The following is a 12,504-nucleotide window of genomic DNA, read 5'->3' on the forward strand; positions in this document are numbered from 1 at the left end:
TCCTCACAGTAAGATACAGGTATATTTCATTCCATCATGATGCTGAAATGTTTTGCTATTAAACTTTCAAATTTCAAGGCTTCTGTCTGCTTCATTCACAAAAGCCCCTGAACTCTACAATGGAATCAAGACCCATTTGCCAAATAAAATACCCAGTCATATCCTATGTAAAGCAGGGTGTGTCTATGCACCACCCTTAGTTCAAAATGAGCTACGCAATTTGTGCTCTGCAAATTGCATAGCTTATATTTAGTGTATTTTGAAATGTCTTATTTTGTAATTTGGCTCTGTCTACCCAGGGCCAAATTTCGAAATAACTCACTATTCCGAAATGTTCCTTCACCCTTGTGGAGCGAGGGTTAACGGGATGTCAGAATAAGCTGCTTGTTATTTCAAAACCTATTCCAAAATTAATGGCTGCTTCAATAGACACAGAATAGCTATTTCAGGATACTTTCTGTATCCCAAAATAGCTCCACGGTGTAGACATACCCACAGACGTGATCTGTGTACAGAGGTAAAAAACAAGAAACTCTTGAATTCTTCTCCTGGCTGTGATGTTAATTTTTGCTATAACCTTCAGTGACATAAATTCTCAGCCTCAATTTCCCTTTCTATAATATAGAGATTATATTGAAAATGTGCTGCACTGTAAGTCTGATATAAGGGGTGTTGATTTCAATTACACACACCAGTTATTTCAGAGTACACACCAGTTACAAAGAAGTCAATAAATAAAAGGCTACATTTGTTTTTCAAAAGTTGCTATTTTATAAGGCAAGAAATAATGAAAATAATAATATAAACCATGCAAATCTACCATGCTATGTTATATAATATATTTCCAAGTTCCCTATTTTAAAAAAATAATTATAGAAGAAAACAAGAAAACAGTTTGCCTAGTGGAAAAAACAAAACAAGAGCTATTAATGTTTGTTCAGCAAAAGCTGTACTGAAGTTTCTTCCATTGAAGACACGTTTGTCTGCTCCCTTTTAAAAAGTCATCTCTTTTGCTCTGTACATTATATTAGGTGCCCCACACCGGGTTGTGATGGCTCTGGTCATGTGACTGGAAATTATGCTTCACACAGAAGGTAAGAATCACTTAGTTGTTTGGAAGTGAAGCTGTTGGAAATCATGGAAAGTGTCAGGGGAACAAAATTGTTTTTCTCTTGTGTATTTCTCTCAGCTTGTCTGGTTGCCCTCGTGCCAGGAAAGGTGGTGTCAAAGTTACTCCTACCAAGGAAGAAAAAGAAGACCCTGAACTTAAGTAAGTGTAAAAGGCAAGGATTCATGAGCCAAAAAGGGAGAACACGATGGTGTTTGGTACTTCCTAAGAAATGTACAAGTTATTTTTAGATGTACGCAGATGTGTTTTACCATTAAAGCTAATGTAAAGGATATTTCCTCAGCTAGTGAAATTGGTGAAACATTTCATTCCAATCCCATTTGACACAAACTTGGCAATATTTTACAAAAAAGTCTTAATTTTAGACTGTAGCAAAATCTTACTCTGTTTGCTACAATAATCTGTAGCAGTGGTGAAAGGTAATCCTGGCTCCAATTGACACATTTTTGCTAGCAGTCACAAAAAAACCCTCGTGCTTCAAACCTGGAGACACAAAGGGTGAAATCCATCTCTGTGCAGAGAGCTACCACAAGTCACACGTTAAGCCCTGCAAATGTGGCTTCCTGTGACTGGAGTGGTACATAGGCCTTCTGCCATCCTTTTTCTGTGTGGGGATAAAATGTTAACCAAAGCAAAAACTGGTCACTCTACAGAAGTTCACTTAATTCCAAACTTGAGTATGTGTTTTGTGAAAATAAATACATAAACAGCCGCCAAGGCATGTATGAACAGTTCATTACAACAAAAGATTTAGCTATTTCCTGTGCTGCTCTTAGTATTTAGTGATTCAGTTAGTGATTGCCTTTCAGACATCTGGTATGTCATATAAAAGGCCTTATACACAGATCTCTGCAAAACTATTAGGTTTTACCTTGGCAAGTGTTTGGAAAATAACAGTTTTCGACCTGCAGAAAATCATCTTTTGGTTTTTGCCAAAAATTTGAATAGAGAACAAAAAATGTTGCCTCTACACAAACTGGTTAAAATATGACTTCCTTTTTTTTTTTTTTTTTGCCTCTGATATTTTTTCTCTTTGACATAGTTTTCTGTCAATGCTGAAGTTGTTAATGTACACAGCTGTATTAAAAGCCCAGTCCTGAGATTTACCAAATGCCCATAATTCCCACTGACCTTCGGAGATTCAAGTCTTTCTTGAGATAAAGCTCTAAAACAATACAGACAGAATAGTAGCCACCCGGACTCCTTTTCGTAGATGATTGTTGTTGTTCTCTTAAGTCAATATAAGGACTCTTTTGATGTGTTTCTGTAGATGTCCAGTGATAGGCTGTGATGGCCAAGGTCACATATCAGGTAAATACACTTCTCATCGCACTGCTTCTGGTTGTCCTTTGGCTGCCAAGAGACAGAAGGAGAGTCCTCTCAATGGGTCTTCATTATCCTGGAAACTGAACAAACAAGAGCTGCCACACTGTCCTTTGCCAGGCTGCAACGGGCTGGGTCATGTTAATAATGTTTTTGTCACCCACAGAAGGTATAATTTTGTGTTTTCTCTCGTGTTTGTTGTTTTTTCTTGACAATCTGCTGTAGTGTTGCTTTAACAAAATAGAGCTGTAATCTTCATTCTGTTCTGTTGAATTCTTAGAGAGTTTACATAACAGTTGAGGTGGTAGGAAGTTGAATAACTTGATAGTTTGCATGAGGGTAGAACTATTTTTAACATTGCCCATGAGACAATGACTTTTACAGATCTTTCTTGATTTCCTGAGTCTGATGACGGGTTTTTGGAAGCAGAAGATAGATTGACATATGTGAAATTCCCAATATCGATTGTATAACTTTAGCAGCAAATTCAAAATGTTATTCAAATGTCAACAAAAGTTTTTGCAAAAGCAACAATTGAATTAATTTTGTCATTACACAAATTGTAAAGTTCTTGTCAGATGTCCCTAGGCAGGAGAAAGCATACGTGAGAGCTGTGCTTTCTAGATCCAGCCCTGAAGACATTACAAGGAGAAAAGGAATCTTAAGAACTCAGGGTATGTCTACACTACCCCGCTAGTTCGAACTAGCGGGGTAATGTATGCATACCGCACTTGCTAATGAAGCCCGGGATTTGAATTTCCCGGGCTTCATTAGCATAAGCGGGGAGCCGCCATTTTTAAATCTCCGCTGCTTCGAACCCCGTGTAGCGCGGCTACACGGGGCTCGAACTAGGTAGTTCGGACTAGGGTCCTATTCCGAACTACCGTTACTCCTCGTGAAACGAGGTGTACCGGTAGTTCGGAATAGGCACCCTAGTCCGAACTACCTAGTTCGAGCCCCGTGTAGCCGCACTACACGGGGTTCGAAGCAGCGGGGATTTAAAAATGGCGGCTCCCCGCTTATGCTAATGAAGCCCGGGAAATTCAAATCCCGGGCTTCATTAGCAAGTGCGGTATGCATACATTACCCTCCTAGTTCGAACTAGGAGGGTAGTGTAGACATACCCTTAGTTAGTTAGCATGATTTGTAATATAATGCATTTTCCCAGTATAGAGAAGACTAAACAACTTGCTGGTGGCCTGCTAGCATTGGGGCATCCTTCTGGACAGTAACCTGCTCAAGACAAAGATATAGTGCATTGTACTTCAAATTTTAGAAGCCCTCATTGCTTCCTGTTTGGAAACACCACTTTCAGTAGAATTCTTATTTTTTACAAGCTAAGCAAAAGCATGATTTTTTTCCCTCTGGTCAAAATTTTCCTTCATTCCCAGCTTGACTACATTAGAATATGAACTCCTTTGCCATTTCTTGAACACAGGGATATTTCTTATTATTTACTTTTAAAGACTGTGCTTTCAATCCCAGCTCATAGCTCTAAAAGTGGCTTCAGATAATTATTCCCAAACTATAATATTTGAAATAGCAAATGGCTCTGACAGTCTTCAAAAAGTAAAGTGACTATATATAATACAATATTTTTAAAAAGCTATTGCTGCCTATAGTATAAATCCAGAGGTATCATCACATTATCCATCATCAAAATGATCTGATAATTCGGCACTGTGAAAATCTGCACATCAGATTTTTTTTTAGTTAGTAAAACCACCATTAAAAGGATGCTACTGCCCCCTTTATTCTGAAACTCAATTCCACAATAAACACAGAGAAAAATTTGCTTAAAAATTGATAGGACAATATGACCTCCAGATTTCTGTAAATATTACATTCACTGTACATAACCTTAGAGTAGCTCCTACTGCCATTTTGACTTGTTTGAAATGTCTGTAGAATAGTTTGCTTTGAGGTGAAGATTTTGGTGCCAATTTTCAAGACAGACATTACTTTTACAGCTAAAATAGCTCTTTGTGAATTATTTTATCCCCTGTAACAAGGTTATAATGGAGCTGCTGACATGACCTTAGGAATAGAGGTCTGAACATGAGCACTGTAATATTGCTATGAAAGGATTGCTTCCATTTTCACATGGGTCATAGTGTTGTTGTTTTTTTATTTATTTTTTTTTAGCTTGTCAGGGTGTCCTCTGAATGCACAAGTGATAAAAAAGGGCAAAATCTCAGAAGAACTAATGACTATCAAGCTTAAAGCAAGCGGGGGTAAGGAGACAAGCAAATGATTATATTTTTACTGTTGCTGATTCTCATTTACACATACCCCATTTACATTATTTGGACCCTGTAAAGAGTCTGAAAATGGGTATAAATGTCTTTAAGTTCTCCTTCTTTAAAAACAATAACAGAATGTCTTCGTGGAAGATATACATCATTCACATATCATTATCATCTATGGAACATAACATATGGACATACAGAGTAACTACACCGCTAAGTCTTATTCAGGTTCGGGGATTGTTTTTTTATGCATTATTCTCAAGCCAACAAGTTACCTCAGTTAGAGAAAGATTTTCAAATAAAACCACAGAGGCATGCATGTTAAAAGCAAAATTTAGCTACCTCATTCCCACTAACATCATATTATGTGGCTCAGTCTCCTACTATGACCATTACCTCCCCCCTCCCCCAACATTAACTAGAATGGAATAACTGTCAAATAGTTATAGCGAACTTAATTCTGTTTAGTCAAGTGGGTAGGGCCCAGAGGGGGAAGGGATTCAGGAAACTTTGGTGGTATTCTTAATCTTGGTGAATTTACCTCCTTATGCCCCACTCCTTGTCCATATTTAGATTATAAGGTCTTCAGCACTCTTACTCTGTGCTTGTACTGTAGCTAGCACAACGGTGTGTTGAGCTTAGGGGCCTGTAGGTACTATTGCAATCAAAATAATTAATCTGGAAGCATGATTAGTAATAATTAGTGAGGAGAAAACATTCATCACTGCGGTGATGGATGATCAGTACATCTCAGGGTCAGGTTTTTATTAAGGCTTTGGTGGATTGGTCTTTTTTCACCTGGTGGGTGTTGCTTTTTCTCCATGATGCCTTTTGCCTCTTTTGGCCTCTCTTCAATTTCCCTCTCAGTACTTTAAACCACACTATGCATTACAGCAAACTAATGCCCTCATCCTTCACTATGGATCAGCCCATACAGAACTCCCTGGAATCAGAGCAGATCATCAGCTGGTTTCAATTGTCATCGCTCTATTGATGCCAATGGAGTCATGGGCCCTCCTGGGATCTTCTACATCTAAAAATCTCCACCAAACTACAACATATCCTGGATTATTGTCTTTAAAGATTGTTTTGGATTTTCCTCTCTTAATGCTCACACATCCTTTTTCCCTCTGCACATCTCCATCCCTGCTGTGGTTACTTGTTTTACTAACTGTAGGGGTTCTCACTCTGACAGGAAAATACAGCAGCTCAATGAAACTCAGATTACCCTCTGACCCTTGATCCCCCTTCCTGCTTTCAAAAACACTTCAACACAGGGCACAGTTTTGACAAACAACATTAGTAAAAACTCATTTAAAGATCCCCAGTTTAATCTGAAAGCTTGTTTTTTTGTGCTACACAGTTCAGTGTGCAGGTACCCCCAGAATATTATTTCTCTTCACATGTGCACATTTAAATCTGACTCTGGTTCATTCACCTTTTTGCAGGTATGGAGAGTGAGGAGGAAATTAGACACTTGGATGAGGAAATAAAAGAATTGAACGAATCCAATCTTAAAATTGAAGCTGACATGATGAAACTTCAAACCCAGGTATAACAGCAAAGCAAACAATTCAATCAGTTCTAACGTATATATGCAATGTTATTTTTAAGCTTCTGCATCCTTTTTTCCATCTACATACATGCCCTCGCATTGCGGCTTTAAACATTTTTTGACAAGCTTTTCCATTTAATGGTGAAGAGTGAACGCCTGCATATTACTATAAAAGACTTGCTGGGTGAATAACAGGAACGAAACATTTTGGGAACTAATCTTAGCAAACAAGGAAATCATATTTACTGTATAAAATGTGCACTTCCTTTTATTAACCGCATGCCTGCATATGATATCCTGTGGGCATTTTAAGAACCCACAGAGGGAGGCTTTGTAATAACATAATGAAGCCATTAGGTCACAAGAGTGTGACTTCTTATTAACACACACTAACTACTACTGGAAGGAGATCTTTATTATTATAATTATTTAGAGTTTTCCCTAGTTCTGTTCACCATATTCAGCTAATGAATGGTTTTTATTTAAATAGTCTGAATTTTGCTTCTCCACAGTAGACAGCAGATAGTGGGTGAATTTGCTAATCTGCGTAGTACATTAAGTCAGTTTAGGAGCTATTGCAAAAACACAGTTCTCTTGATCTTTTCCATTTTGTATTACATGAATGTGAGTGACTTTATGATGAAGATACTGGTTGGAAGCCCACAATTCAGGTTGAGCTGAGTATGTAAATGCACAGGGTGACGTAGATACTCATTACTATTCCTGGTAAACTAGGTGAAAGTGAGAATTGAAACCTGTCTCAATGTTAGAAGCATTAAGAATCTAGGTGGATCTTCCTTAAGGGTAATATCTGAAAAATAATATAGAATCCAAATGTATCCCAAAATTAATTTAATATAGTTTATAGTAACCAAGGGTATGTCTACACTACCAAGTTAATTCGAACTAACGGATGTTAGTTCGAATTAACTTTGATAGGCGCTACACTAGCGCTCCGCTAGTTCGAACTTAATTCGAACTAGCAGAGCGCTTAGTTCGAACTAGGTAAACCTCATTCTACGAGGACTAAGCCTAGTTCGAACTTACTAGCTCGAATTAAGGGCTGTGTAGCCCCTTAATTCGAACTAGTGGGAGGCTAGCCCTCCCCAGCTTTCCCTGGTGGCCACTCTGGGCACCACCAGGGAAACTCTATTGCCCCCCTCCCGGCCCCAGACCCCTTAAAGGGGCACGGGCTGGCTATGGTGCCCATGCCAGGTGCAAGCCTGCCAGCAGACCCTGCACCTGGCACGGCTCGAGCCAGCCACCCGATGCCCCCCAGCCCTCCCCCTCTTCCCGGGACCAGGCTGGTGGCTCCCGGGAGCTTGCCCGGGACCGCAAGAGGCGGGCACCCGCCTGGTCTAGTGCAGACATCGTGGACCTCATCCACGACCTCCGCACTAAGCACAGGAAAGTGGCCATCTAGGGCAGGAGAGCTGCCAGCCTGGCCACCCAGGACCAGGTGTGCATGAAAATCAAGGTGGTCCACTGAGACCCCTGACCCTGAGCCCTGAGCTTACAATGGCCATACTGGGTCAGACCAAAGGTCCATCTAGCCCAGTAGCCTGTCTGCCAACAGTGGCCAACCCTAGGGGCCCTGGAGGGGATGGACCGAAGACAGTGACCAAGCCATTTGTCTCGTGCCATCCCTCTCCAGCCTTCCACAAACTTTGGGCAGGGACACCACTCCTACCTCCTGGCTAATACCACTCCATGGACCCAACCTCCATCACTTTATCTCACTTATCTTTAAACTCTGTTCTAGTTCTAGCCTTCACAGCCTCCTGCAGCAAGGAGTTCCACAGGTTGACTCTTTGCTTTGTGAAGAACAACTTTCTGTTACTAGTTTGAAGCCTGCTACCCATTCCTTTCCTTTGGTGTCCTCTAGTCCTTCTATTATGGGAACTAATGAAGAACTTTTCTTGATGCACCCTCTCCACCCCACTCATGCTTTTATAGACCTCTATCATATTCCCCCTCAGTCTCCTCTTTTCTAAGCTGAGAAGTCCCAGTCTCTTTAGCCTCTCTTCATATGGGACCTCTTCCAAACCTCTGATCATTGTAGTTGCCCTCCCCTCTCCCACCCTCTCTCTTCACCTCTCCCACCTCCTTTTCCCAGTCTCCCCGAGTTTTGGTCAATAAAGAGAGATTCTATTTTTGACCACACGTTTTCTTTATTTTGTACATCAGGAAGGGGGGCTAGGGAAGGGTAAGTGGAAGGAGGTGAGGGAGGAATGGGGTACGAGCCCCCGATGGGGAGGACTGGGCTGGCTCTGCAGACTTCTGGGGGTGGAAGCTGTCCTGCAGTCCCCCAATTGCCCTCTCTCCCCAGATAGCAGCCTGCGGCAAGTGCAGCCGGTCTGATGGCCGAGTGTTGTGATGTGCCCAGTGTGGGCACTCAGGGCACTCCAAGCCAGGACTGCTTTGCAAGCGGGGCACCCCTGAGAACTGTCTGTCCGGGGTGGGGGTCGGGTCCCTTTAAGCACAGCCCTCGGCTAGCCTGAGGCAGCAGCTCCACGCTCTAAGTCCTCATCTGATGCCCTGCCGGCACTGCTTCCGGCCATCCTTAACCCCGGTTCAGAGTCCACTTAATGTGGACATGCTAGTTCGAATTAGCAAAACATTAATTCAAACTAGTTTTTTAGTCTGGATGCATTAGTTCGAATGAGCTTAGTTTGAATTAACTAATTCGAACTAAGTTAGTTCGAATTAGTGCTGTAGTGTAGACATACCCCAAGTTATGATTGTGTGTTATTTCCTATCAGTGGATAATCTGCATGATAGTCTGATCTAGAGACCTGTTGACTCCTCACATCCTCTGCTTGTCTTTGCCCATCATACCTTACATTGATCTGGCCAACAGTTATTATTGAATCGAGAAACTCAAGAGCAGGCATTGTGGTGATTTGTGTAGCAGCTTCCTTAGTCCAGGAAGAGTAGGAGGGATCTGTAACTTAGTTTGTGGCAATTTTAAATAAAGGTTAAAAGTTTTCCTAAAGATATACTTTGGTTCAAATAGAAATCATTGAGGGATGTTCACTGACCTGTGTTATATAGAGGGGCAGACTAGATAATCAAGCCTTCTGGTCCCTGAATCTGAGACTCTCTGGCTTTATGCCACCACAACTCAAGGAGTTAATCTGTCAGAGAGAAACTCCATCCTCAAAAAATTAATACAATCTGCAGAGTTCATGAAACCCTCTTAGATACAAATGGAGCTATTTCTTCATTTCTCTGCTCCTTAGGAGGTCATCTGCAGTTGTGGTAATAGTACCAATTCAGAATTCTTCAATGTCACTGGTAGTCACCCACTTTACACAGGTATAAATTACTATACAAGATGCTGGGCTGTGGAAAATCAGGACCCAGCATCTCTAGCACCATTTTTTTTTTTTTTTACAAATGTGTGCATTCCAAGCTCATTCTCGTTAATTATTCTCCAAAAAAGACCATTATGTTGCTAATCTCAGGTGCTTTTTAGTGTTGGTTTTTAAAAACTTATATTTTCATCTGACTGCCCAGAGATCAACCGCACAATCAAATTTATTCCAAGCACAACTTCTCAATTTCCTCCCTGGTATATTTTATTTCTTATTGTCTCCATTCCCTGCCTCATTTCTAATCCCAGTTAGTTCAGGATTTCCACCTCCACCCAAGGAGAGGGTAGGAAAGTTGCACAAAAGCTACAAGCAGTGTCAGCAGGGATGCTCTGAGAATGGAAGAGTAATGAAAACGTCAGCAGTCTTTTTCTTCTTCCCCGTTCCCCACCTCTGAAGGCCCATTCTCCATTCCCAACTAGACATGGATTCTTCCACTTTCCGCAAAGCGTGAGACCTGGGGTCTCTAATCCATTTCTGAATACATCTTCAAAACTCAATACATTCCTCACTCAGCAGGGCTACAGCTCCATTTAAATAAATTGTCCTTGTGAAACAACAACAGTAGCATTCCTGGTGCCAAATAAATCTGACTTATCCCCTCTTGTGAATATCTTGGGGCATGTTACGTGTGGCTTTATAAAAACATAACTGAAGCTCAGATCTGAAGTGGCAGTTTTCACAGTATGCGCTCCCTCTTCCTAAGGAAACCTTTGATTTTGTGTTCAAACTCCACTCTTAACACTGTCAAGGGTCTTGTTGTGTATGTGATTTTAGATTACATCTATGGAGAGCAATTTGAAAACAATAGAAGAAGAGAACAAACTTATAGAGCAGAACAACGAGAGCCTGCTGAAGGAATTAGCTGGCTTAAGCCAAGCCCTCATCACCAGCCTCGCCGACATTCAGCTTCCACAAATGGTAAGTCCACAACTAAAAACACTGCAGATTGTTTGAGAGCCTTTGTCTACCTGTTTGGCCAGAGTAGTCACATACTGCATTACTGATGTGGGTTCCATTCCATCTCACAGGGGACTGCCTTCCAGAGTTTAATCCATTTCCCCATGCTTCATTACTCTCTCTCTCTTTCTCTCTTACTGTGCAAACATAGTACAGTAAATGCATAGAGTCTGGAATATTACTAGATCCAATGTTTTAAATATTTGAGAAATGGTGGAGCCCAAATTCTGTCCTGGAGTAAGAGAATGCAAAGCAAATATTTTATGCTAATTCCAGCCCGAAGGAGTGTCCCTGTTCCATCCAGGGTTAAATTAAGCCCTCAGGTATGTCCTGCACTTTAAGGCACTGCAGTAACATGGGGCAATCTCCATCCACACAAGAATAAATCTTTGAATCACTTCCAAAAGCCTCTTTCTATACAAGGTTCAGGGTGTCTGGTGTATACTGTCTTGCAAAACAGAACCGTGCCAAAGGCCAAGTTGGAAAGAGCCATGTTTACATATTGTCCACTCTTTACCTTCCTGGAGTACAATTCCACCCTGTGTAAAACATTAGTTTATTTAAAATAAAACTATACTGCATGTCTCTGGGTAGTTCAGTCTGGAAGTAACTATAGTTGACACTCTCTGATATCCTTCCTGTATCTTATGTGCAATGAATTTGATTATCACATTCTGAATGTCAATGAGAAGATGTCCATGGTGGGGATTTTCCCTGATGTAGGGGAGAATCTTTTGGTCGCTCAGTGCTCTGGACCCCTGTGTACAGAATGTTTCTTGCGATCCACATTCAGAGCATTTCAGGAATTCCAGACTCATAGGAGGATTCCTAAGGGAGTGCCCTAATACAGCAGTCAGAAGGTTGCTGTTAGCTATGCCAGATGCTGGCTCAGCCTTGGTCAGGGTGAAAATCATGGAAGCACTTTCCCCATTTTCCACTCAGGTCCATCATCAATTGCAGAGCAGCCAGATCCAAGAATCTGGTTGTGGGTTTTGAGTTACCCTAGAAAATTTTGTATTCATTTTTCCACCATGATGCTAAGTATTGGCATTAGCCCCAATTGTAAACAAGGCTCAGACATCTTCACTTCTTATGACGATGGAACCAGCCAACAACGTAGACAACATCATAGCATGATAATCTTCTCTCAGTTGATTTTCATGATACAAATTTGTATTCCAACTAAATGAGCTCTTAGCACCTAAACAGCTGCACCAGATGTTGGAAAAGATCCACCATGTAGTGTGGGATAGACTGAAGCTGTCATCTTGGTTGTGTGAAGCAGTGAGTGTCTCCTGTAAGGTGATGAGAGCTCTCAGCTTCTGTTACAGTTAAGATCAGGCTCTTATACAGTTGAATCTCTGACAGCGCTTGTTGAGTTCTGTATTCGTCTAGCTGTATGGTCATAAGCTTGCAAGCATATGGTGGAGGGGAGGGGACTCCCTGTAATTTGGTGGGAACTGGCCAAATCCTTTCACTGAAGCTAATAAAAGTTTGGTTTAAGGGCCTGATTCAGGAAATGCTTAATTCTCCTACTGAAGTCCCTGGAATCACTACTTGGTTCAAGTTAGGCACCTGGTTAAGTACTTACTGAATCAGGGCATTAACGATTTGGCTCAGTACGTGTGCGCATTTTCTTTTCTAATGGTCTTTCTTTGCTCTCTCCACACACAGAGGCTCCTCGTTTTGTTCTTAAAGCACAGATTGTAAATGTTGCTCATAAGGTTTTACCCCATTTCATCCCCACCCACCACTGCCACAGTTCTTTATTCAGTAACTGGCTCTGGCGTCAAGAACAACGTATGCCCATTTACAGCCAAATCATCCTCCCTTACTTACACACAGTCCTACTGTACTCATAGGCAGTACATGCTTGAGTAAAGCTCACAGAATTTGCCCAGAATTAAAGAGCAG

At 41.3% G+C, this 12,504-nt stretch overlaps 1 protein-coding gene and 1 long non-coding RNA gene across 2 annotated transcripts in view; one reads left to right on the top strand and one right to left on the bottom strand.

Annotated features, from left to right (window-relative positions):
- The window catches only part of ST18 (ST18 C2H2C-type zinc finger transcription factor), a 216,468-nt gene that overhangs the window by 201,170 nt on the left and 2,794 nt on the right, over positions 1–12,504 (top strand). The window contains exons 16-21 of the mRNA XM_075920711.1: positions 1,032–1,094; positions 1,190–1,270; positions 2,400–2,621; positions 4,598–4,686; positions 6,150–6,253; positions 10,408–10,551. Of these exons, the coding sequence (XP_075776826.1) occupies positions 1,032–1,094; positions 1,190–1,270; positions 2,400–2,621; positions 4,598–4,686; positions 6,150–6,253; positions 10,408–10,551 (703 nt within the window). The remainder of the gene's footprint in view (positions 1–1,031; positions 1,095–1,189; positions 1,271–2,399; positions 2,622–4,597; positions 4,687–6,149; positions 6,254–10,407; positions 10,552–12,504) is intronic.
- LOC112547091 (uncharacterized) overlaps positions 1–12,504 on the bottom strand; it is a 139,548-nt gene that overhangs the window by 91,411 nt on the left and 35,633 nt on the right. The gene's annotated exons all lie outside the window — the stretch shown is intronic.

This window comes from Pelodiscus sinensis, chromosome 2, assembly GCF_049634645.1.
Source record: "Pelodiscus sinensis isolate JC-2024 chromosome 2, ASM4963464v1, whole genome shotgun sequence".
Classification (NCBI taxonomy): Eukaryota; Metazoa; Chordata; order Testudines; family Trionychidae; genus Pelodiscus; species Pelodiscus sinensis.